Here is a 27,924-nt window from a genome sequence, read left to right on the forward strand (position 1 = left end):
TCCCCCACTTCAAAGGCACATTTGGGTATTTAAGCAGGGTCCCTGACCCTACGAACTTAGACACTTCTGGACAAGACACTTCCTGGAGAGGAACTTGAACAAGAACCTGCAACCTGCCAAGAAGAACTGCCTCGCTGCCCAAAGGACTCACCTGGACTGCTTTCTGCAAAGGATTGCTGCCTTGCTATTGCCCTGCTACCCTGCTGCCCTCTAGCTGTGCTGAGAAGTGCTCTCTAACGGTTGGATAGAGCTTGCCTCCTGTTCCCTGAAGTCTCAGAACCAAAAAGTCTTAATTCCTGCAAAATAACTCCTTGTGCTGCGGAAATCGATGCACAGCCTGCAAGAAACGATACACAGCTTGCATCGCGGCGAGAAAATCACTCCATGCCGAACCGGAACGACACAGCCTGACTTTGCAAGGAGAAGATCGACGCGGTAGATTGCCTTTATGACAGTCCAGTAGCTGGCCTTTATGACAGTCCAGTAGATGGCCTCTATGACAGTCCAGTAGATGACCTTCATGACAGTCCAGTAGATGGCATTTATGACAGTCCACTAGATGGCCTTTATGACAGTCCTGGTAGAAGAAATTTATGACAGTCCGGTAGATGACCTTTATTACCGTCCGGTAGATGGCCTTTATGACAGTCCTGTAGATGGCCTCTATGACAGTCCAATAGATGACCTTTATGACAGTCCAGTAGATGGTCTTTTTGACAGTCCAGTACAAGGCCTTTATGACAGTCGAGTAAATGGCCTTTATGACAGTCCAGTAGATGAAGGGTTAAGAATCATAGCCAAATAAGAAGTAAACAGGAACAGATCCTGTTAAAGATTTATTTCATCAGCTCCCAGATCCCAAAGTCCAGCCATATAAAGCATTCCAGCGATGAAGATACGACCAACATCCCTGAGGCGTGACAGAGGCTATCTGTGGAGAGACATGCTGTAAGTAATCCATCCCTTTATTCATTCATACATACCTAAACACACCCATCATATATCCACTCACCAAGAAACCCATGCAGCTATTCATCTATACCCACTCATAGACATCCATTCACCCATCCATAAAATATCCACGCACCCATCCATACATCAATGAATTCAGCCATCCAATTACATCCATTTATCCACCAATCCACCCAAACAAATCCATCCATCTAGTCCAGGCATCTACCTATATCCGTCCACCCAGATTCATCATTCGCCCACCCAAATGCATCAATCACACATCCATCCATCCTCTGACAGTCAGATCTCCTAGGGAGGGCAGTTTCTCTTCGACACATCCACCTCTCATCCTTGGCAGTCAGAACTCACAGGACGAACAGCCACTCTTTAACACACCCTACTCTCGTTGTGTGACAGTCATACCTCACATGAGAGAGCGCCTGTCTCTGACACATCAACCTGTAATCGTTGACAGTCACTCTCACAGGAGGAAGCAGTCTCTTCCTGACATATTCACCTCTCGATCTGTGACAGTAGGAACTCACAGGAGGGATCAGTCCCTCCCTGACACACCCACCTCTCATCCTGTGACAGTCAGAACTCACAGGAGGGAGCGGCCTCTCTCTAACACATCCACCCTTCATCCTGTGACAGCCAGATCTCAAGGCCTCTCCTTAACACACCCTACTCTTCTCATTCTGAAACAGTCAGATCTCACAGGAAAGCGCAGTCTCTCCCTGACACATCCACCTCTCATCCTGTGAAAGTCAGATCTCTAAGAGATGGAGCACTCTCTCTGACGCACCCATCTCTCATCCTGTGACAGGCATACCTCACGGGAGGTGGGGTGGTGGATAGGGGTCTTTGACACATCCACCTCTCATCCTGTGACAGACCTCATAGGGGGAGGAGTCTTTGACACATCCACCTCTCATCCTGTGACAGGCAGATCTCACGGGGGGGGGGGGGGGGCGGGGGGGGGAGTCTTTGACACATCCACCTCTCATCCTGTGACAGGCAGATCTCACCAGGTGGGGTGGGGGGAGGAGTTCTTTGACACACCCACATCTCATCCTGTGACAGTCAGATCTCTAAGAGATGGAGCACTCTCTCTGACGCACCCATCTCTCATCCTGTGACTGGCAGACCTCACCGGGGGGAGGGGTCTTTGACACATCCACCTCTCATCCTGGGACAGACCTCAAAGGGGGGGGGGGGTCTTTGACACATCCACATCTCAGCCTGACAGAGTCTTTGACACATCCATATCTCATCCTGTGACAGTCAGATCTCACGGGGGGTCCTTGGCACATCCACCTCGCATCATGTGACAGTCAGATCTCACGGGGAGGGTGGTCTTTGATACATCCCTCTCTCATCCTGTGACAGGCAGATCTCACCAGGTGGGGTGGGGGGAGGAGTTCTTTGACACACCCACATCTCATCCTGTGACAGTCAGATCTCTAAGAGATGGAACACTCTCTCTGACGCACCCATCTCTCATCCTGTGACAGTCAGATCTCACGGGGGTCCTTGGCACATCCACCTCGCATCATGTGACAGTCAGATCTCACGGGGAGGGTGGTCTTTGATACATCCCTCTCTCATCCTGTGACAGTCAGACCTCACTGGTTTGGTGGGGTGGTCGTTGACACACCCACCTCCCATCCTCTGACAGTCATGCCAAAGGTGGTCACAGACGCAGCTCTTTTAGAACCTGTGGCATCACACAAGCAGAAAACAAATAGGTGGGGATTTTCATGACACAGTTTTTTTCTACATTGTGTAAGTGTGTGTTGTTAGTATTGTTGAGTGGGTGAACGTGACAATAAGTCCCTGGGCGGATGCATATACAAGAGCCCGCGTGTGCATAGCTGGATTAATGGAAGAGTGAGTGCACGATTAAATGAGTGAATGTGTATAAGGTCACAAACACACCTAGGCACCCGCGCAACCAAACCTTCATCCAAGCAGGTACGCCGCACCTATCCATGTACCCCAACATGTACCACTGAGCTAGCCCCCAGGAGGTGTTCTGCATGGCCACGGATTGAGCCTCACCAGACACCACAGTAACCAGGCAACTCCCTTCTGAAACTCCAGTGCAATCATGGATCGATCCCGGGGGGGACACCCCGCGGGAATACTGATTTCCCAATGCACTTTATGCCCTCAGCGCGTCGCTTTTGATTGGATATTCAGCCAAAATGAATTCTTCTAATGAAGACAGCATTCTCCCCAGCGCCCCTGCACTGACTGGCTGCAGGGCCACCACCGAGCGAAGCGCTTTTGCGCTTTATTTGGGCGTTTTCATGTTGAAATTACCTTGTCTTGATGTTCTAAAGTACAAGATAATCTGCCCTTCTCTCCGGTAGGCACCGGGGGCCCCATTTACAGAGATGTGACGCAATCCTGTCCTTGCCTCCTTAGCAGGCACCCTTGAACCACGGTGCGAGGGGGCCTGCGTTGTAAGCAGGATTGTTTTTGTGCAGGAAGGAACACCTTCCTGCATAAAAACAATCCATGGAGGCCTTTTCCTCTATGTGTGCTGCAGAATGCAGCACACATGGCATGAGTTAAAAACAGGAGAAATAAATATATTTTTCCTCAGTGGCCCTGCCCTCGGATAGGGTAAGGTTTTGGTGTTGCACTTGTAAATCTGGGGCAGCATCTAAAGCCATGAGTGTTGCATGGGAACACCCACTGCAACATGCATGGAACGCCTCTTGGACGCAGAGTGCAGAAACACAGCAATCTGCGTGGCCTTGCCTTACTCCATATCCACGAGGCCATTCAATGCCACGCAAAGTGACTTTCTATCGCCTCATAGATATGGTTAGGAGGCCTGCGCTACCAGAGCATTTAAACAAGCATTTGCAATGCAACGGGTCTCGCATTTGCTCTCGTTAGAGCTCTTAGCGTTGTAAACTCCTAACTGGGTTTTCTTGCCACATAAATTGAAAATGAAAAGCAAAACAGTTTCACATAAGTGAGCCAATTCACAGCGCCACGGCCGTCATGAGCATCAGCGTGGAGACACACACTAAAGGAAAGAAGTTCGCTCGCAGTCATACTTATTGGCAAAAGTGCAATTATCCATGTAACAGGGTTGGTGTCCAAGGTGGCAACAAAACCGCCCCAAGGAGGGACAAACATACAGCACCATGTAAGGGACCCCCCAGTGGCATAGAAAAAAAAATCCTCTGGTGTGGGTGGGGGTATTGCTGGGGCTTGGGGTGGACATCTGTGGGCCCATTCCATGGTGTTTGGCCATGGAAATGGGTCCACAGGTCCCCTAATGCCTTGTCTGACCCAGGAGTTAAATAATGGCACTAAGCAGGCTTAGCAACATTATTTAACTCCATCTTTTTTGTGTCAGAGTATAAATATGGGAGTAGAGGGGTTAGCGTCATTTTTAGGATGGGAATGCCTACCTTGCATTTCATTGACTCAAGGTGGGTTCACGCATCCTAGAAATGGCGTTAACTCCTATATTTTGATGCTAGACGAGCCTAATGTCAAAATATAAATATGGAGTTAAGTTTGGTCCATGTTAGCATCACAATGTTGGCGCTAACACAACGCAAACCAAGTATAAATATGCACCATTGTTTTTAAACAAGAAGTTGTGCACTAACATAGTTTGGTTAGAAGGTCATTCGCAATTATAACTTTTAAATATTTTTTTAATTTAACGGATTATCTGCATTTTATATGTGATATCAAGAGCTAATTGCAAATTTCAGTGTGATTATTGTGTTTTTACTTGCACTGTTAACTGTTATATCCATCTATGGCTGAAAAGAATAAAGATTGGATTTGATTTGAGTACAAAGAGGGTGCTGGCACATACCACACACCGCAGCAGCAGGCACACTGTTTCACCCACAGTCCATCTGTCCTGAAATCCTCTGCTCACACCGTTTCTCACACCTGAGGGCTCTCTTCCTGTTCAGCCTCCCATCCTGAGCATTACCCCGGAAGCTCCTCTCGCCCCTTTATTCAATCCTGCTGCAGCCTGTGACTGAAGCTGTGGACATCTGACTGGCACTGTTACAGGTCCCGGGTGGTGAGAGAGCAGAGTCAGACTGGAGACAAACATAGGCCCGGGAACTCAAAAAAATAAAGTGGCCCAAATTGCAGCCCTGCCTAGTTTCTCAGGTCCATGAGTGATGTGCTGCTCCAGTCAAGGGTTTTTTCTTTAAATTCTGGGATTTGTAGTTTTGTTTATTCCATTATAAAACAGGACTACAAGTCTCAGAATTAGGAGGAAAATACCAGGATTATACATGGACCAGGGCAACTTGGCAGCTATGACATTTGTGGATTGTGACCTTTTGCGACGCATTGCTTGGTTAGTATCAGGAGGGCTAATTTTACGAGAACTTGGTAGTAAAGAAAGCCTGTAGGACCTGTAACGCAGACAGGACTCCATTACTCACAAACCCAGATGCTGTTAGTGCTTCTATGAGTGTGAAACAGGGTTTCAGGGACCAGATGACTTTGCCCTTGAGTGCACACCAAGAATGGAGTAAAATAATATCTGAACATATAAAGGGTGAATGCATTTAAATAATGGGACATATGGAGTGCCCAATCAGAGGGTTGTAACTTCAAAAGTATACAACCTCCCACTTAAGCAGCCTACTCACCAGAAGACACCAGCTAGGAGCAGCCCACCTCCTCCAGTGCAAGTGTTGATTCATTTAAACACCTTTAGTATGTGTCTTAAGGAGAACACACCATTATTTGGAGACTCAAAATATCTGTTTTTTGTATGTCCCTGCTTCAAATCTAAATCTTTCAAACTTGTCATGTGTCTGGCAGGAGTGCCTCATGTATTCATGGGTTTTACTTTGCATTCTGGCACTTGTAGTTTTCTTGCTTACAGTAAATGAAGAACTACAAGTGCTCAAATGAAATGTAAAAAGGAGAAAACCACACCTGACATGGGGAAACCAGTGAGCCGTGTAACCGTCAGCATTAAAAAGTCATCAGTGTGTCATTTTGCCCAGTCTCATGATTTTGTTGTAAGAGTTTCGTGTAGTGCCAATATGCCATCATATGATGGCATTCACATTTATACACATTTACAAGGTAATAGTAATGGAATTCCAAAAAACGCGGACAGTCAGAGTGTCTCTACTGAACGTCAAAAAGGTGTGAGGTGGTGAGATTACGAGGTTACACAAACAGCAGCTTGAAAATTTCCACACTAACATTAGCCAACCTGACCTTTGTCATGTATGACACCAAATTAGCTTTATAACTGACAACACCTTGGACCCAATTCACAAAAATAAACTCAGACCTGAAGTCTAAGTTAAGACCTGAAGCCTAAGGGGCATATTTATGACCCCTTGCACCTCTGTGGCATCGCTTTTTGTGATGCAATGTCAGCACATTCCTTGCAACCATATCTATGAGGCCACACAAAGCCACTTTGTGTAGCTTTGAATGACCTCATAGATATGGAGTAAGGCAAAGTAGCGCAAATCACTGCTTTGCCTTACTCTGCACAAGGGAGGCATTTCATGGACACTTGAGTGGGTTTTCCCACGCAACACCTATGGATTTTGACACCTCTCCAGGTTAACCAGCCAACCCTGATAAACCTGAAGATGCACCTATAATCCTATGCCTTCCCAGGTGAGCAGCAGGACTCTATGTGAGCTGCATTACACTTGGAGGAAATGCCTCCCAGGATTGTTTTTGTGAAGCCGCCCTTCCTGCACGAAAACAATCCTGCAGGCAACACAGACACACGGTGCCAGGGTCCCTGCGTTGGCACTCGGCAGTCTATTGCGCACCAGTATCTTTACGACCGCTGAGGTTCTGCACTCAGGGCAGGATCTCCGCACTCGGGTGGAGCACACCACACTCAAATAACAAGGCAGGCAGGGGTGCAGAATTCTACACATTCGGGCAGAATGAGACACAATGACATATGATACATTTAGTAGTAGAACAAATATTAGTGCCAAATGTAATGAAAAACATTGCAGTATCAAGCCTCTGCCTGCTCCATGTGTGTACTTGTGTAACTAAACACTAGCATACACAATGAGCGAGGGACACACATAACTCAAAGGACAAAAAACAGCAGGTGTGGTTCAAATGTGAGGGGAGTAAATTTGCCCAGCAACACACACACCCAAAACAGTGAAGAAATATCCAGTAATACACATTACCAATTACATCATCATATCGCCTTTCAAGTGGCAACCAGAAAAATAAAAGTAAACTTGTTACAATGTCTCTTCTTCAGTTGCAAATATGATCAAATATCTGTACTGTATTCTCTTCCACAATCTGTTAAAATGTGAATGTAAGGTCACAAGCCAATGCCTCACATTTCCAACATTATACCAAACACTTCAAGCACTGTCAATGTGATTTCCATCCCCTGCCATCTCCACCAGATTCTCATTTGCCCAAAAGCAAATCACAGCCAGGCTGAATACATGAATTGATAGTAGGCAGAACCAAACTCCTCTAGGCCGTTGCTGGATGTGTTCATGGGTTTGTTCCTTGTCATGCGAATTAATGATCTGAGGAAGAGAATAAGAGTTGAAAGGATTTTCGGCAAAGGGTTAACATCTTTAAGATTTCCAGTCAAGATGTTACCTGCAGATTCCTGATGTCCTCCTGGACATGGGTTGTGAGTGGGAGCAGGATCTTGACCCTGAGATGTGCCGATTCTGCACCATCCCAGCCTATGTCAAGATCCTAGCAGTTCTACATTTCTTTGCTACTGGGTCATTACAGAGGGTCTCCGGTGACATTGTGTGCACTTCTCACTCAAACCAGTCCTGATGCTTGCATCAGGTTCAAAGCCATGCCACATACACTTGCAGGAAGGCAAAGGGCTGCTTGGGATTTTTATCTCTGTTCCCACTTCCCACGTGTGGTAGATGCAATTGATTGCACTTACGCAGCCATCTCACCATACAGCACACATCTTCCGCAATAGACACATCTGGCACTTCATCAACATGCAGGGTGTGTGTGTTGCCGTCGCTTGCTTTGCAGATGTGTATGTAGTATTCCAGGCAGTGCATAGGACAGCTTCATGTTCACTGGTCACCTCTTGCCCTTCGCCTGGCAGCAGGAGGATTTTGAGAATATGTGGTCCTGTGTAAGTACTCATGCACTATACAGGACTAGTACGTGTAAATGTTGCGTACATATCTGCAACCCTGCCAAATGGCTAATACTTATAGCACATACATGACCCCAACTGACACTGCATGTAGCTTTCAAGACATGATGTATATGCAGGTGAGAGAGAGCAATTTGCAAATTGCTATTTTCCCCTAAGATGATGTAGCTTGTACACTTTCTCCTCATATCCTCACACCTTACAGATGTGCGATCACTGTACCTCTGAGTAGGTACAATAGGGCACCTATTGGTGCACCATTCATCAAAGATCACACTTTTGGTTTCCTATAGTCGCGATTCAGATGTCTTGATTGTGCGGATGTGGTTGGGGGAGGGTGCTGCTGTACTCCCTGAAGTTGTGTGCAAGATAATAGTAGCCTGGTGTGTCTTGCACAAGATTGCAGTACATCAAGGCTTACATATACCTTTGGTGTGAATCCTGGGAACTACGGTGTTGTCCCAAACAGAGGGTAGGGTATGCAGGTGCGTGACCAGCTGGTTGACACTTTTTTCTCTTGAGCTCACGGTGGTGTGACAGCCTTTATGTGGTTTCACAGTTTCTTGTCAGTGATGATTGGTGTACATATTCTCCACACTGTCCAGAAATTCCATCTTGAGGCTACCCTGTAAGCCCTTCAAAACAGATGTAAACAACAGCTATTGCCAAGAGTTAAGATAGGCCCTGCAAATTTCTTCTTGGACATGTTTGTAATCCGTCAGGGCAAAGGAGTGAATGGCCCCAGTGGCCCTAGGGGAGTAAAGGTCACTGCAAGTGTGAGATGTTTCTTGGACCAGGGGACATCTCCAAAATTATCTACAACAGATGTCATGGTGTGTTATATCTATGCACTGAGTGACTGAGGAATGGTATTGTGAACACGATGGAAACCTGCAGGTATGTTTGTAATAAGTGACGTTATGCGAATATAGCTAAGGTGCATCATCTTTTGATTAATAAGTGACACAAACAACAAACAATAAGGCCTTACCCATGGATTTCAGGTGCCATGCTGTGTAGCTCATCGTCCCCTTTTCAATGGCCCATACAAATGTTACATGGTGGTGAGAGGCAGTGATGCTACTTGATCTACTCACTGTACATTGTAGGAGCAACTAATGACAAAAAGCCACACTGTAGATACTGGTGAAATCTATTGGAGCTTAATGTCAGCATTGCAGAGGGAGTAGTCTCAGCCCTGACCTATTGAGGCTAGGAATAAATTAATTTAAGTGGCCATGAGTGGCTTTGAATGGCCTCATAGATATGGAGTAAGGCAAGGCAGCACAAATCGCTGCGTTGCCTCACTCAATGTAAGGGAGGCGTTCCATGGGCATTGCAAGCAACACCCATGGATTTTGACGCTGCACCAGATCTACTTAATCATGTAAATCTGGGAAAGCACCAAAACCTTACACCTTTCCCAGGGGAGGAGTAACGGGGAGAAATATTTGTATTTCTTCTTGTTTTTTCTCTTTCCATGTGTGCTGCAGTTTGAAGCAACCACAGAAAAAGGAAAATTCTCCCAGGATTGTATTTGTGCAGAAAGGTGTCTCTTCCTGCATAAAAACAATCCTGCCTGCACACAAGCACCCTTGCACCATGGTGCAAGGGTGCCTTCCTTGCCGCTAGGCTGCCTGTTGCGAGCCAATGCAGGGAGAAAGGACAAGAAATGCAGCTGATGATGTAGATCTGGTGCATTCCTACCCCTTCAGTTTGACGCAGGGCAGAGCAGTAAGGTTATTTGCTGTGCTTCCCCAGAATTATGCCCCTCAGTTTATAGGCTATGCCTTCCTACCAGACCATCACACAATCAGCTCTTGCAGAGCTGCCAATTGTATTCCTTCATTAACTATTTATCTAGAATATTGGTTTAATGGGGGCTTACGCAGTGGCTACAGAAGTATGACCAGTGAGTTTGGAGGGGGATACTTGCCTCAGTCCACTTGTCCGCTACACAGGCAGCACCAGTGATCGATGGGCCCGTGGTCAAAAGCAGAACCCTCTCTCAATGGCCCTCACCATGAAGTAAGTTTTAGAGCGCGCTACTCACCCATAGGGTCTCAAAGCGCTGTGGGGTTGTCCTCAGGGATGAGTTGAAGAGCCAGGTCTTGAGGTCCTTCCTAAATTGAGGTAGTGATGGTGACTGTCTGAGGTGGAGAGGTAAGCTGATTCAACCTTTTGCTGCCAAGTAGGTGAAAGATCTTCCTCCAGCCAAGGACTTCTTATTGTGGGATACATTGGCGAGTGACTACTGGGAGGAGCGAAGAGGTCTGGAAGGGGAGTACCAGGCGAGGCGGTGGTTGAGGCAGTTGGGTTCTTTTTAGTGGAGGGCTCTGTAGGCGTGTACGAGGAGTTTGGAGTTGATCCTCTTCTCAACGGTGAGCCAGTGGAGGTCCCTAGGGTTTCTTGTAATGTGTTCTCGGCAGGGGATATTTAAGACGAGTTTAGCAGCAAAGTTCTGGATTTGTTTCAGCTTGCTCAGGTTTTTCTTGGAGGTTCCGGTATAGAGGGAGTTGCCGTAGTCAAGTGTGCCTATGATCATGGCGTGTGTCATGGTTCTTCGGCAGTTGGTTGGTATCCATCTGAAGATCTTCCGTAGGAGTTGGAGGGTGTGGAAGCAGGTTGATGCAAAGGAGTTGACCTGTCTGGTCAATGTGAGCACTGATTAAAGGATGACACCAAGGATTCGTGCATGGTCTGTGGGGGTGATTGGGCTGCCGAGTGTTGTGGGCCACCAGGAGTCATCCCAGGCTGAAGCGGAAGGTCCCAGGATGAGGATATCGGTCTTGTCAGAGTTCAGCTTCAGGCAACTCTCCTTCATCCAGGTGGCAACTGCTTCCATCCCGTTTTTGAAATTTTTCTTGGCTGTTGAGGGGTTTTCGGTCAGGGAGATGATCAGCTGGGTATCGTCAGCATAGGAGACGATGTTCATACCGCAGTTCTTGATGACTGGGGCGAGTGGGGTCATGTAGATGTTGAACAGTGTGGGGCTCAACAAGGATCCTTGGGTACTCCACAGCTGATTTCTCTATGTTCTGACAGATGTGGCGGGAGCCTGAATTTCTGTGTTCTGCCTGTCAGGAAGCAGTGTATCCATCGAAGGGCCTTGTCACGTATGCCTGCTATGTGGACTGTGGGGCAAAGTGTGCGGTGCGAAGGCAGCTGAAAGATCTAGTAGGATGAGGGCTGCTGTTTGGCCACGGTTGAGAACAGAGAGGATGTCATCTGTGTCAGCGAGCAGGGTGGTCTTGGTGCTGTGGTTCTGAATCCTGATTGGGAGCTGTCCAGGGTGTTGTTCTCCTTGATCACTTATTTTCCCTGCCCTTTTCTGCTATGCCAGATATGGCGGACCTGGCTGACATTTTCAGGTAGCACTACAATGAAAACTACTGAACAGAACTGCAACAAAATTGGCTGGAAGTTAGATCTTGGTCCAGAAAGTGTTTTTTTTTGTAATTTGGTGCAAATGACTTCAGTAGTATTTTTATAAATTAGGTATCAAAAGTATTTGTATATCTGGATGGGTAGGTCTGTGGGCCTTTTTGTCTATCTTGGGCCAGTTCACAGCTATTGGAGACACGCTCAGGTTGGCTGTCAGCAACATGAAGAAGAATGTAGCAGGAAGCCATTACAGTACCCTTTCCTGAAGTTAAAGCTAAAAAGTAATCTGAGGGGGCAAGGAAGGAATATCCTGCCACCCAGATTCTGTGGTAGGGTACCAGGGGAATGCCCCAGGGCCAAACAATATATATATTTTTTTTAAAAGGGGGATTCCTGCCGGATTGCAGAATCCAAAAAAAAGAAAAGAAATGGCAAACAGCAGATGCCGTGACAAAGTAGATGAGGAGATGGGGGCACACGGTCCCCCTCCCTGACCGTGGATAGGACCTGAGAACCCCATCCTCTGGGGCCTAAATAATTAATACGATAAGGAGGGTGCCCAGCACCCCCTCCCCGAGCCACCTATTTGCCCCAATGACTCCATACCTTGGGGATGGCTCCCCTCCCCTTTTTAATAAAAGAAGTCCCAGAGGATAGGCTTCCCAGGGCTCATAGGGGTATGAAGAGAGGGGCTGCATGCCCCACCCCGTTTATAAAAAAAAAAAAAAAAAAAACACCTTGAGGATGGGTTCCCGGGGCCCATAGCAGCTCAGGGATGGGGGGCATGCACCAACTCCCCTTTAAATACATGTTTTAGCCCCAGGGGTAAGGGGTCCCTATATGCTGGGGCAGGGGACCCTGTGTCCCCCTCTCCTTAAAGACCCTGGGGTATGGGTCCACCTGGCCACTATTGGCTTGGGGAGAGGGGCTGTGGACCCCTCCCCTTAATTTATAAAATAAGAACCTGGGGGCTTGCCCGGGACCTTTATTGACTCAGGGAGGAGGGCTCTGCAGTCCCCCCTGTTAATAAAAAAACAAAAGGCATTGGGAGATGGAATCTGGGGTCCGAAGTGGCCTGGGGAGGAGGCTGTGCCAATGGAGTGGACATAGGAACCTGGCAGCAGGCCCGGCTCTTTAGCCACTCCTATGCTGTGCTGTGCTTTGCATAGGGTTGGCTGCCCCGGGGGGGGGGTTGGACACAGGGCCTGGCCACACACTAGGCTTTTCGCCAACCCCGAATGTGCACTGCCAAAAGCTGTGCATATTTAGGGGTTGGCTTTTTGCATGGTAATAAAGTGTTACTTTATGTTAAAAAAACAACCCTAGAAATTGACTGGAAAAAAGCAAAGGTGAAAGTGACATTATAGTTACATAAACATTTTTGTGAGAATGTAAAGTTTTAAACTCCAAAAACCACTGAACTTTACCAGTTATAGTTATCACTAGTAACTAAATTCAGCTGTGAGAGTAATTTAAAGAAACTATGGCCCTCATTATATCATTGGCGGTATATACTGGCTACCAATGCGGCGACGGCCGCCACAAGATAGTCACCGCGGCTACCAGCCGTCAGCCGTATTATGACCGCAGCTGGATTTCCACCAGAAGGATGGAGGAAATCCGGCTGCGGCCATGCCGGCAGATGGCAGTAAGGTGGCTATGATGCCAGCAGTAGCGCCACACCAGTAGACTGCTGCAGACCATATCATGACCCATGATACGGCCTGGCGGTGTTCTGCTGGTGGACGCCTCTGCTGGCAGCAGCGCCTTGTCCCGTCTCCTGCCGAAGGACCCCCTGACATCAGGTAAGTCGGTTGCATCAACAGGGATGGGGGTGGGGGATGTGTGTGTGTGTGTGTGTCGGGGGTTTCGCGTGTGCATCATGCCCAAAGGCACACCCCCTCATTAAGGCAAGCTAACTTAACATAGGAAGTGCACATCTGCAAAGTAAATGCGTGCCACTGGTGCCTGCCCAAGGCAATCCTGGCGAGGCCCTTCTGTGCCCAGACGGTGCCAGGGGCAAGGACCCCTGGCCCAGTTTCTTTTCGCTATACTGGGCAAAAACTTCGTGCAAATCACCTGTCCCTTTAGCATCGTGTGCTAGCTCCATGGATCCTGATAAAAGTGAGGTATGCTGTAATTATTGCAACTTTTTGATTGGCAGTCCACCTTTAAATTTAGGCTAGGCAAGCCAGTCACAACCGCCTCACACAGTTGTAAATCTTTTCTCAATGAATTGCAAAGTCATGGAAAAACACAAACTTGATATTTTTTACATTTATCAGTGATCATGTTCCAGGCGCTCAGCTTTCAATAGAAGCTTGGTTGAGGAATGATTCCGCTCTGGATATTTTTACAAGCTATTCCCTAGGATTGAGCAACTATTAGGCAGTACAGGGGCACTCAAAAGCATGTGGGCAGCCATTATTGTTAAATAGGGATTTGATTTCTCATTTTCAGAGTCAAAAATTGATATATGTGAGGGGTCCTCCTTTTCTCTAGAACTTACCAAAACGTTTCCTCTGTCAGGGCCTTTGGTCTGCTGACTCCCAGGAGGACGCTCTCATTTTGCTAATGCCCTAGTCAACACTATCACACCTCCGGAGCTACAATATTTAATTTTTATCGTTAGGTAACCTCAAATTGCACTTTGAAAACACTAGTCGTCCTGTGGTTAAAAATATGATAGGGTGATTGGAGATCTTGAAACTCATCCAACAACTGTGAAGCACTACACACAAGTCCAGACACATGCGTGACCTGATCTTTTCCAATCCTCTAATTTGGTGGCATCATTCTACCTTCCTGTTAGAAATGGGGTCTTTGGTTTACAGTCAGGTTACCCCCTGTTCAAGCAAGGACCCTCACTCTAGTCAGGGTAAAAGAGAATCACCCTCAGCTAACCCCTGCTTACCCCTTTGGCAGCTTGGCAGAGCAGTAGGCTTAACTTCAGAGCGCTAGGTGTAAAGTATTTGTACCAACACACACAGTAACTTCATGTAAACACTACAAAATGACACAACACCAGTTTAGAAAAATAGGACATATTTATCTAAACAAAACAAGACCAAAACGACAAAAATCCGACATACTCAAGTCAAGTTATGAATTTTTAAAGATTAAACTAAAAAAATAGCGCTTAGGAACAAAAATGCTTTGATGAGATGTTAACACGGCGTCGTGACGGAGTCGTTCCCAACAAGCCGACACCAGCGGCGCCGGACACGGAGTCGTGTAGGCCCCCAAGTACAGTACCTTTGGTGAAGAGTGAAAACAAGCGGATGCGCGAAGTCAGGGATCGCGGCGTCTGTGCGAAACGTTGAATCCGTGCACTTCGAGCGGCGTCGGTCACAACGTGGTGCAGCGACTTCCACGGAGTCGCGGACTTCAGCGGGGCTGCTACGGCATCGAGCCTGCGAAGAGCGTCGCGTTCCAGCGAAGGTCACGGAGTCGGCGTCACCGGATTCAGCAGCGGCGTCAGTCCGAAGTCGTCCGAAGTCGATTTCCTTGGATTCCACCAGCTTTCCTTTCAAGGGCCCAGGGACTGGATAGGGCACCACTTGTCGGGGCAGGAGTCTCTCCAGAGACTCCAGGTGCTGGCAGAGAGAAGTCTTTGCTGTCCCTGAGACTTCAAACAACAGGAGGCAAGCTCTAAATCAAGCCCTTGGAGATTTCTTCACAAGATGGAAGGCACACAAAGTCCAGTCTTTGCCCTCTTACTCTGGCAGAAGCAGCACTGCAGGAAAGCTCCACAAAGCACAGTCACAGGCAGGGCAGCACTTCTTCCTCAGCTATCAGCTCTTCTCCAGGCAGAGGTTCCTCTTGGTTCCAGAAGTGTTTCTAAAGTCTGTAGATTTGGGTGCCCTTCTTATACCCATTTTAGTCTTTGAAGTCACCTTTCTTCAAAGGGGACTCACACCTACTTGTGAAATCCTGCCTTGCCCAGGCAAGGCCTCAGACACACACCAGGGGGTTGGAGCCAGCATTGTCAGAGGCAGGCACAGTCCTTTCAGATGAGAGTGACCACTCCACCCGTCCCTCCTAGCAGAGATGGCTAATCAGGAAATGCAGGTTACACCCCAGCCCCCTTTGTGTCACTGTCTAGTGCGAGGTGAAAAACAACCCAACTGTCAAACTGACCCAGACAGGGAATCCACAAACAAGGCAGAGTCACAAAATGGTTTAAGCAAGAAAATGCTCACTTTCTAAAAGTGGCATTTTCAAACGCACAATCTCAAAATCAACTTTACTAAAAGATGTATTTTTAAATTGTGAGTTCAGGGACCCCAAACTCCACATGTCCATCTACTCTCTAGGGGAATCTACGCTTTAATCATATTTAAAGGTAGCCCCCATATTATCCTATGAGAGAGACAGGCCTTGCAACAGTGAAAAACGAAGTTGACAGTATTTCACTGTCAGGACATATAAACCACATTACTATATGTCCTACCTTATCCATACACTGCACCCTGCCCTTGGGGCTACCTAGGGCCTACCTTAGGGGTGCCTTACATGTAAGAAAAGGGAAGGTTTAGGCCTTGCAAGTGGATACACTTGCCAAGTCAAATTTACAGTTAACACTGCGCACACAGAAACTGCAATGGAAGGTCTGAGACATGATTACAGAGCTACTTATGTGGGTGGCACAACCAGTGCTGCAGGCCCACTAGTAGCATTTGATTTACAGGCCCTGGCACCTCTAGTGCACCTTACTAGGGACTTACTAGTAAATCAAATATGCCAATCATGGATAAACCAATTACATACAATTTACACGGAGAGCATTTGCACTTTAGCACTGGTTAGCAGTGGGAAAGTGCTCAGAGTTCAAAAGCCAACAGCAACAGGTCAGAAAAAAATAGGAGGCAGGAGGCAAAAAGATTGGGGATGACCCTGCATAAGCAAAAAAGTCCAACACAACCCCCTACCAGCCTAAAGCCAGGAGAGAACAACCAATACCTTGATGTACTTCCCTGATTGGGGCGATAGAACAAGGACCCCGGCCCACAACAGCAGGGGCATGTTCCAGTTCTACGCCTTCCTGACTCCAGTTGGATCCCTCTGTCCATACTCTCAGGGCCCACTAAACTAACCCATGGGGAACCCTTCTCCACATCTGCAGACACCATCTGTGCAGCACCTAACTTTACTTTGCTCACAGATGTATCCCAATGGGCAGATAACACCACCAGGGCCAACACAGTGGTGTTGCCCACTCAACCCCCGGGGTGTGACTCTCGCCCCCCCCCAGGGGCAACTCTGTCCACCAGGCCAGCAAGCCACAGTGACCCCTGACAACTGTCAGGGATGAGAGCCCGACCTCAGGCCTCACTAACCACTGTGACTGTGGAGAGTGGGGGGCAGTAGCCCCAGGTGCCTGGCACCCTTTGACCACTCTCTCTTCCACCAGGTCAGGGATGACAACCTGACCATGGTCCTCCCCTCTGGGGCTCTGTACCCTCCCTGCAGAAGAGGCACCCCCAGAGTCAAAAACTGTCAGGGTGCTTGTAGAAGCAGTCCTGCACAATTCTTCCACCAGTGCAGGGCTGTTAACCTGCAACTGGTCCACCAACCTAGGGTCTGTACCTTCAGGTTGGACCAGGGCCAGGGGTGAGGCTTCCCTCCCCCTGTCCTCCCTTCTGGGGTCCTGCACCCCACAACTAGGAGTGGCCCCCTCAGAAGACAACATGGGATGGGCACTGTTAGCAGTAGCCCCTTCCTCCAGGTCAGGGGGGACACATTGAACCTGGCCTTCCAATCCAGGGTCTGTACCCTTAGATTGCACTGGGGCGAGGGGTGAGGCTCTTTCTCCCCTGCCCCTACTCTCAGGGTTCTGCACCCCCCCTCAGGGAGAGTACCCCTTGAAATCACGGGGGGTGATTGGGCAAACCGCCCACCCCTTCAGGTCAGTGTTTACCCCCTGCACCTGATCCTCCAGTCCAGGGTCTGTACCCACAGACTGGACCACTGCCTGGCAACCCAGGACTTCCTGGGGGGCATACCTACCCCCCACCAGGTCAGAGTTTACCCTCTGAACCTGGTCATCCAACCCAGAGTCACCACCCTGCGGTTGAACCACTGCCTGGCACACCAGGACTTCCGGTGGGGCACACTTACCCCCCTCAAGGGACACACTTTCCCAAAGGGCCACACAAGAGTCTGGATGGCGCAGGTCTCCTGACCTCTGCCCATCTGACAGAGTCTGGATTCCCCCCAACCCAGAAATGGTCTCACCAAGGTCATTCATGGGGGCCTCTGCTCTCAGAGCTGACCACTGACCCTCCAGGTTCTCCACTGGGGTCCGCAACTTCCCTCTCAACCCTCTGTCTGGACTTCTGCACCCCCTCACTAGGAGTGGTACTGCCAGACACCTGAACTGGTGGGACGCTGGCTACAGCCACCCCCCCCCAAGTTCTCCTGACACTGTGGGGTCTCCCTCAACAGATGGCCCTATGGTACAGGCTATGCTCCCCTCCTGGTGTTCCCTCATGGAACCCTCCAGGACCTGGGACCGGATCTTGGGCACCTTGGGCCTCAACCCATCCCCATTCCCTCTCCTCTGAGACTGGACATGGGGTCCCTCACCCATCCCACTATACTGGGACCTACCTGGGACACTACAATCCTTCCCTACCTCACCTGGTTGGGAACTACCTAGACCACTCCTTTCAGGAGCACCCCCAAATGCCTCTTCAGACTCTCTGGTACTCACCCAGAAGTCTGCCTCCATTGTAAGCTCCCTGGGGTCAGATAACTCACACTCCACCTGGTGTTGGCATAGCTCTGGAAAATAAAGACTAGACATGTGCTCTCCAGCAATTACATCACTCAGCCCCTCACATGAATTAACCAAAGTACCCTTCACACAACCATCCAGTGACTCTGCTTTGAAAAAGCACCCCACATCACCCTCCTGAGACTGGTGAGACAGTACCTGACTGTCCCTGACACTCAACCCACACTCTTCTGGGATGTCTTCACACTCCATAACCAGGACTTCTACCTGGGGGGAACCCCTCTCCCTGTCACTCTCACCTAGAGTCAGTAGAGTGTCCCTCCCACCAGTAGGAATATGACTCCCCATGCCAGTTCCCCAATCCACCTCAGGGACCCTGTGCATCACTGGAGCTACCTCATACCCCTGAACCTCCTGGTGTGTGTTAACTCCCTCCTTCAAGTAGGGCACCACATCTCTGGGCATGTGCACTTCTTCAGCAGCACTAGATATAAAATTGTTGTTGCCACCATTCCAGCTGGATTCAGCCCTCATGACTTCCAGCTCCTTCATTTTGAGCTCATAAGCCCAAATCCTCTTTTTGATCTCTAAGTCCCTCCTCCTTTCTTCCAACTCCTTCTCCCTTTGCATCCTCAACTCCTTGAACCGGCGAGCCCTCTCTGCCTGTCTGTCCTGTAACTCTTCAGGAGTCAGACCCTTGGATGACACCCTGCTACCCCTCCTGCGGACCCTCCCCCCAGGCGTAACAGGTACCTCCACTACACCACTGTGTATCCTCTGCACTTCCCCACCCACATTCTCCTCCTCTGTGTGCCCTCCAGCCTTCTTGATTGTCACCCAGGCCCTCTGTGCCTTTTGCAGCTCCCCCTCCCTGATGGAGCTCTCAGTGGGACAGTCAAGGTCTTTAAGGAACTGTTTCAATTGAGCAACTGAGTACTCCTTCAGTTTCTCTATTTCAAACACAGCTCCAGCTGTTGCATCTCCAGATTGAGACATGGTGGTCACAAGTGCAAAGTTCCAAAGGCAGAAAATAAGTTCCCAATGAAGTAAAAAGAATCCGTCAAGGGATCAGCAAAATCATGGAAGTAGAACAAAAAGGAGTCCTTAAGAGAAAAAGCAACAGATCACCAAACAAGTAGTATGTGGTCACGTAGTGGTCTGAACTCAAACAGTAGTGTACACTTAATCACTGTATGTCAAGTACAAATACAAGTCCAAATCCCAACCGCTGATCACCAATGTTAGAAATGGGGTCTTTGGTTGACAGTCAGGTTACCCCCTGTTCAAGCAAGGACCCTCACTCTAGTCAGGGTAAAAGAGAATCACCCTCAGCTAACCCCTGCTTACCCCCTTGGTAGCTTGGCAGAGCAGTAGGCTTAACTTCAGAGCGCTAGGTGTAAAGTATTTGTACCAACACACACAGTAACTTCATGTAAACACTACAAAATGACACAACACAAGTTTAGAAAAATAGGAAATATTTATCTAAACAAAAGAAGACCAAAACGACAAAAATCCGTCATACACAAGTCAAGTTATGAATTTTTAAAGATTAAACTAAAAAAATAGCTCTTAGAAACAAAAATGCTTCGATGAGATGTTAACACGGCCTTGTGACGGAGTCGTTCCCAACAAGCCGACACCAGCGGCGCCGGACACGGAGTCGTGTAGACCCCCAAGTACAGTAACTTTGGTGAAGAGTGAAAACAAGCCGATGCGCGAAGTCGGTGATCGCGGCATCTGTGCGAAATGTTGAATCCGTGCACTTCAAGCGTCGTCGGTCACGACGTGGTACAGCGACTTCCATGGAGTCGCGGACTTCAGCGGGGCTGCTACGGCGTCGGGCCTGCGAAGAGCGTCCCGTTCCAGCGAAGGTCACGGCATCGGGTGCAGGCGGCGTCACCGGATTCAGCAGCGGCGTCGGTCCGAAGTCGTCCGAAGTTGATTTCCTTGGATTCCACCAGCTTTCCTTTCAAGGGCCCAGGGACTGGATAGGGCACCACTTGTCGGGGCAGGAGTCTCTCCAGAGACTCCAGGTGCTGGCAGAGAGAAGTCTTTGCTGTCCCTGAGACTTCAAACAACAGGAGGCAAGCTCTAAATCAAGCCCTTGGAGATTTCTTCACAAGATGGAAGGCACACAAAGTCCAGTCTTTGCCCTCTTACTCTGGCAGAAGCAGCACTGCAGGAAAGCTCCACAAAGCACAGTCACAGGCAGGGCAGCACTTCTTCCTCAGCTATCAGCTCTTCTCCAGGCAGAGGTTCCTCTTGGTTCCAGAAGTGTTTCTAAAGTCTGTAGATTTGGGTGCCCTTCTTATACCCATTTTAGTCTTTGAAGTCACCTTTCTTCAAAGGGGACTCACACCTACTTGTGAAATCCTGCCTTGCCCAGGCAAGGCCTCAGACACACACCAGGGGGTTGGAGACGGCATTGTCAGAGGCAGGCACAGTCCTTTCAGATGAGAGTGACCACTCCACCCGTCCCTCCTAGCAGAGATGGCTAATCAGGAAATGCAGGTTACACCCCAGCCCCCTTTGTGTCACTGTCTAGTGTGAGGTGAAAAACAAACCAACTGTCAAACTGACCCAGACAGGGAATCCACAAACAAGGCAGAGTCACAAAATGGTTTAAGCAAGAAAATGCTCACTTTCTAAAAGTGGCATTTTCAAACGCACAATCTCAAAATCAACTTTACTAAAAGATGTATTTTTAAATTGTGAGTTCAGGGACCTCAAACTCCACATGTCTATCTACTCTCTAGGGGAATCTACACTTTAATCATATTTAAAGGTAGCCCCCATATTATCCTATGAGAGAGACAGGCCTTGCAACAGTGAAAAACAAAGTTGGCAGTATTTCACTGCCAGGACAAATAAACCACATTACTATATGTCCTACCTTATCCATACACTGCACCCTGCCCTTGGGGCTACCTAGGGCCTACCGTAGGGGTGCCTTACATGTAAGAAAAGGGAAGGTTTAGGTCTGGAAAGTGGGTTCATTTGCCAAGTCAAATTTACAGTTAACACTGCGCACACAGACACTGCAATGGCAGGTCTGAGACATGATTACAGAGCTACTTATGTGGGTGGCACAACCAGTGCTGCAGGCCCACTAGTAGCATTTGATTTACAGGCCCTGGCACCTCTAGGGCACCTTACTAGGGACTTACTAGTAAATCAAATATGCCAATCATGGATAAACCAATTGCATACAATTTACACGGAGAGCATATGCACTTTAGAACTGGTTAGCAGTGGTAAACTAAGCTCGACCCAAGCAATTTGTCAAGTGCTAGACAACAGTAAACCTTTCCTAGATGAAAATTTGGACAACGCCAACAAAGTAATTGGCAGCTGGATTACCAGGGTCTTAAAATCAAACAATGCCTTTCACTAAGTAGGCGTCTCTCAGCCATGAAGAAAAAATTCAAACATCTTGAACAATTATGGTGAAAATCCTTTGAGCTGAGATGTAAATAAAACTATCTAGCAGCTTCAAAAACTTACAACCATTCAATTAGACAAACATGTGGAGAAGTTTTTGCAGAAAGCAACCAATACCTTGAGAGAAATTTTCTCTGTAGTTAAGTCATTAACCTCATTATCCTCAGTCTGTTCTGTCATCTCACCTTCAGTCGAAAGATGCAACAATTTGTCTCTTTTCTGTACCACAAAACTAAGCAATATTTATTCCACAATTCTGGCCGAAGAGAGAACAGTTCCACACCTGAGTTCTTGGTTTATCATTTCTGATTAAACCTTCCAGCTTCTGAAATTTGATGTTATCAAAGTGGTCAACATAGCCTCTGTCTGCTCTTTTGGCAAAACTGGTTCTCCTCTAGATCCTGCATCCCCACATATTTTGGAGCATGGTGTTGGCTTTCATTATTCTAATGAGACTACTGGATTTTGAGCTACAGAATCGCCTGTGATGTGGGAGACTGAGTCTAACCCACTACAGGTGACACCTGTCGCTCCAATCCGGGTTCTGCTCCGGCTAACTAGCAGCGCCTCATCTCTACCCAAGGGCAGGGATGATTGAGCAGCCAAGCGCATGACATAACTGGTTTCTCAGGGAAGCCGGGATTACTCAGGTCTCATCCGTTTCTCTCAGTTACATTAGTCTCACATACACCATGACAAAGAGAGGTAGTATATATTTCATTAATGCTTTAATAAAGCCACTGGATCTTAGATATCAAAGCGTGGACTGCAATAACCAGGATGATACATCATGACAAGATTACAATTGTGACAAGGAGAGTAAAACATAAAAATAATGCTACTATATTGTCACTAGAGTCAACAGACTAATTCCTACCTAGGCTGTGATAGAGCACAGCGTGTGAAGCTCTAATTCTGCCCATCAGGTTCCCCTGGGAAGACATAATCCCCCATACCTGAGAAAAATGCCTGAAGTCTGCAATACAGCTGCAGCAAAGCATTCTGCAATCAGCAAACAGTCGTGGTTCTCTGGCTGGAATCTCTCTCTAACATGTAAGGGACAGGAAAGTGTTTTTACAATAAAATAGCTGGTGTGCTAAGAAAATGTCCCTACGTAAGGATGTGTATTTTCTATGAATGCCAGAGACTAAACTTATACCACGTTCACCGGCAATGTAGCCTTCAAAGAAGCACAGAGTGAGCAAGAATATCCTGTTTGAGAACAGAGTGCTGGCCTAGGCAAAAATAGTCAGATAGAGAGAAAATAAAACAAGACCATAAAACTGGCTACTGTAACAATAATAAAGCAAGGCCAAATAAAAGACATCTAGGTTAAAGTGCACAGAGGCAGGCCTGGTATGTTAAACTAACGTGCATGGAGCTATAACTAAAATGGCGACACACACCGGACAGTAGGGTTGGGTGATGCCATTTCTTTTTGCCTGCAAAAAACTCTACCAACCTACCCTCAATGTCTCTGGTCACCAAAAGCCTCATTCATTTTCAGCATCAAGTGTGGTATTACCACATTCAGTAAACAGCACTCATTCGGTATTTAAAACACAAACCAAACACTGATTCAATGGAAACTCAGACTTACCAACCACTTACCAACTTCTGACACACAGTTTTGGCTCTCATCACACAGTCACCTGGTAACGAACCAATGTCACACAGTGGCAGGGAAAAATAGCTGAAAACCACTGTAACAGTGCTTTTCAGCTCATTTTCAGAGCTTTTCAACTGCCGATGTCCATTAATGGGTGTGAAAGCACCCCAGGACATCGGCAAAAGCCTCAGAACGTTTTGGAGTTTTTTTAGGGGAGAGGGTGTGGGGCCAGGTTGGGGGCAAAAGTGCCTCTTAGGCAGTTCTCACCGCAAGGCCCTGTCCCCTCGAAGCCCTGCCAACTCCTCGTACTGTGAGATTTTTGTTGAAGTTGGCACTGTTATTCAGTGTTATTCATTCCACATGTCAGTTACTGAAGACCACGGAATTGGCATTTTGCCAAATGTGCAGTTTTGGTATTTTTACCACTGTACTCGTAATTGAGGCCTAAATCTTGATTCTGGCCAAATCACCAAGGACCTGATTTAGAGTTTGGCAGAGGGATTACTCACTTACAACAGTGACGGAAACCCCGTCCTCCGAAATATAAATTCCATTATATCCTATGGGATTTATATTTCAGTGGATGTGATATCCGTCACCGTTGTGACGGAGCAACCCCTCCACCAAACTCAAAATCAAGCCCTTAATCTCCCTGTGCCTACAAAACAATGAATGTATCCTTGTGTGATGTAACTGGTGCTCATGTAAAGCACTCAGATACCTTTGGGTCGAGTTCGGGTTACATAAAACCACAAAAATAAAAAATTGAGGAGTAGGATAGGGTGAGAGATACAATCCAAGCAGGAGAAAACAAGACTAACAAAGGGCGGGAGAGGCAGTGACTAAGAAAGCGAGCCCACGGTGAGAAAGGGAGCACAGGAGAGTGATGGACAGCACAGAGAGCAAGTGAGTGCAGGGTGTCTTCATCTCAATGATTCTACCCAGGCATACCTTTTGATGCACAAGTTAACATCCCATTGGGCAGTCATCAAAAATTAAGCATTTGTGTCACGAGAAGTGCTACTTTTTTAGCCCCAATCAATGCGAAATGCATAACTGCACAAATCAAAACTAAAATCCCCTTTCTGCAATTTGTTTGCAGCTTTCACAGGTGTTTAGGCAGTCAGCTATTGCTGTCACTAGCCAGACTAAATAAATATTAGCCTGACTGCCTCTACTTTCACTGACTGTACCAGGATGGACACTGTATGTACAAACTAGGCAGACCCCTAGTGTGCTTAAGTGTGATGTCAACTTTGGGGAAGAAAATAGATTCAAAAGATAAATATATAAATTAGGGTATCAGTTCCATGGTTCAGTATAAGCCCACCTCAGCTACTGGACAGTCTCCATTCATGACTAATGGCTTCTCGACCCAGTGCCTCTCCGAGTTATCTTCAAGCCAGGTCCTCCTCAGCTAGAGTATCTCCCTCTCTCTGAAGTGTCCACACCTGCCCTCATTTACTAGCTGCTCGGGTTGCACTGCATTCCTCTACTTACACTTGGTAGCTGTCCCCTCCCATGAAGCCAGTTCATTCTCCACAGCCAGCAGACGTCTGTGGGGTGCTCAGTAACACTTGCATACTGCCTTCTTTCCACTGCACCCTGCTCACCCCAGCTCTGCAGCATTTCCACTCCCAGTCTGCTGTCACTAGATTACCCTATCTGCAAGTCTCCTTTTGCCTCAGCTTCCCTGGTCACCACAGGGCCCATTCATCTAGCTTAACTCATTTCTGTCTAACCTCTAACTCATCATCCAACACACACAGTTCTCTCAGCTCCACAGTTGGGTGCCACTCAGGATGAAGTTATCTTACCTTTAACCTCTCTAACATAGTGGGAGGCTGGTAGAAATAAACCTTTATCCCTTTGTTTCACCTTTTTTTCCTCCACTCTACAGAGGAAGTTCTGCTCGGGATGAAATTTGAAGAACTCTTACTGGATGCCGGGGGCTTTGGAAGGTTCCAAGTCTTCACTTTGCTTCTCCTGGCCATTCCGCGGACTACCATCCCTCTACACTTCCTGCTGAACAATTTCCTGGCAGTGGTACCTCCACATCGGTGTGCCCTCCCTGACTTGGAAGGGTTTGGGAACCTCACAGAGGAAGAACTGCTCCTCATCAGCATCCCCAGGGAGCCTGATGGGACCTTCAGCTCATGCAGGATGTACGGAGAGCCCCAGTGGCACCTGCTGGAGAACTACACATGGGGTCCACCCAACAATTCCACCTGGAGACCATCCAAAAACTCCACCTGGGAGACACCCGGTGCCTCCACTTGTGGACCACCCAATGCATTCACCGTGCAGAGCTGTCAGCATGGCTGGACCTATGACCATTCCCAGTTCACCTCCACAATAGCCACTCAGGTAAGAGCTGATTAAATGCCAACAATTGTCATACAACCATCCTCATTCTCCTGCATTGCACTGAAGATAGGAAATGACCTTCCTCAACACATCAGACCCTCCCCCTCACTTCTTGAGTTCCACAAGAAGTTGAAGGCCTGGCTCTTCAGATAAGCACTTTGGGACCAAACACCTACACACCTTGCTCAAGGGCCTCAATATTCTTTGGGGTGATTGGTGCTCTATACAAATCAACATAAAATGACCTAACCAGACAGAAGGTTTGAACCTTAAAAAACAGCCAGGATAAAAATGATACACATTTAAAACGTATTATTATATGCAATTGAAAGCACTGCAATGACAACTGAAATACAAATGTTAATCAGGATCAAAGATTCCACCTTGAGATGGAACAGTTTCAGCACCAGATGTAATATTTTAGCAGAGCAATTATGAACTATACAAAAGCCAGTGAGAAGGTGGCCAAGAGTGACATTGTGCTCAAAGGAATGAGAGTCACTCCAAATGAGAGAGACAGTGCTACAAATAGTGAGTAATATACTCAGCGAGAGTATGCTTTGAGGAGGGTCGGTAATAGCAAAAGAGTGAGAAGGTGGACCTATGACTGGGAGTCACAGTCTGAGATTGAGGTTGTGCAGCTAGGAGTGAAACTCACAAGTGATGAGTGAGACTCTTGTCCAAAGTTGTGAGGATACCAACTAGTGACATTGTGGTGCATGTTTGAGAGTTTCACTTCCTGAGTAAGACTGTGCTCCATAGATGTGAGTCCCAGTGAGTGAGAATGTGAGTCAAGGAGGGAATCCCACAGTGAATGAGAGACAACAGCCATAGCACTAAGGCTCACAACCAATCTATGAGCTCAAGCCCAAAGTGTGGAACTGTTGTAAGATGTGAGGCTTGAACCCCAGTAGTACGATGTATCTGAGATTGTACTGCCAGGGGCAGTTACTGATATGATTTGTGGAGTGATAGACCTTCAGGATTAAGTTTGTTTGCCATATCAAGTATAAAAGGAGGAGATAGAGACAAATACAGAGAACTCTGGAGATATGCCTTATTATTTAATAGTGAAGCAGTGTGTACTAGTAGTTAGACTATGCTAGCAGCAATTATCTGCAAGCATGCATGAACAGTTGGTGCCTGGGTTCACTGCACTGGTAAAGTGTGCAAGAACTTAATATTCTGCAATTGTACACTAATAGTTACTATTCTAGAAGGTAATACTTTGGAGGTCTGTCCCAGTTAAGAACTTAGAGATATGCAACAAATGTAAATACTCATGAGGACATTAGTAGTATTTGATACTCTGGAGAAGCTAGCTGGTAGCTCATATTTTGAGGGTATACACCAGTGGTTTGCTCCAGAATATCATGATATTGTTATACTCTGGAGGACTAGCATCTTAGAGACATAGGTAAGTAGTTAATGCCCTGGAAAATGCTCTATTAGTTAAAAGTAGCAGCTAATGCCTTAACTGTGTGCAGTCTAGTAAAGAAAACAAGATGTGCTGAAATAATTAACACTGTGGATGGTATGAGTTAATTGTATCCACTGGAAGTTAATATGAAGGTGTGTGGGAGTACTTAATACTGTGCAGGAATGTGCTAGTACTATTTTGTACTCTGGTGTTGTGACTAAATATTACTAACAAGATGAGTACTAGTGGGTAATAGCTTTGGACAATGTGGTAGCAGTTAATATTCTGAAGGTGTCGATAAACAGTGGATACCATTGAGAAGTCTGCCAATATTTAATCAGCTAGATGTGTGTTTTAGTATTTACATGCAAACTATTCACTATTGTTCAGGAAACATGTGCTAGTGTTTAATACTCAGAAAGTGTGTACCAGCAGATGATACTCTAGAAGTATGTGGTAGCAGGTAAGCCTCTGGAAGGGTGGTTTGTACCTACTACCTTGAAGGACTGCGCTAGTGGTCAATATTGTAAATGAGTGCACTAACAGTTAATGCACTACACATATGTGCTACTAGTTAATACTCTGCAGGGATGTGCTAGCAGTGCATGTTCTGAAGGTGCATGCTACAAGGTAATGCTCCAGAGGTGTGAGGGAGTAGTTAATAATTTGCAGGGATGTGCTAGCAATGCACGTTCTAAAGGTACATTCTACAAGTTAATATTCTAAAGGTGTGAGTGAGTAGTTAATACTCTGCAGGAGTGTGCTACTAGTGGGTGTTCTGAAGGTGCTTGCTACTATTTAATACTCTAGAGGTGTGAGTGAATAGTTTTATAATCTGCAGGAGT

At 47.2% G+C, this 27,924-nt stretch overlaps 1 protein-coding gene across 1 annotated transcript in view; it reads left to right on the forward strand.

Annotated features, from left to right (window-relative positions):
- Positions 1–890: 890 nt before the first annotated feature.
- Positions 891–27,924, forward strand: part of LOC138297449 (solute carrier family 22 member 7-like) — a 137,686-nt gene continuing 110,652 nt past the window's right edge. The window contains exons 1-2 of the mRNA XM_069236799.1: positions 891–948; positions 25,193–25,659. Of these exons, the coding sequence (XP_069092900.1) occupies positions 25,210–25,659 (450 nt within the window). The 5' untranslated portion in view covers positions 891–948; positions 25,193–25,209. The remainder of the gene's footprint in view (positions 949–25,192; positions 25,660–27,924) is intronic.

This window comes from Pleurodeles waltl, chromosome 5 (assembly GCF_031143425.1).
Source record: "Pleurodeles waltl isolate 20211129_DDA chromosome 5, aPleWal1.hap1.20221129, whole genome shotgun sequence".
NCBI lineage: Eukaryota > Metazoa > Chordata > Amphibia > Caudata > Salamandridae > Pleurodeles > Pleurodeles waltl.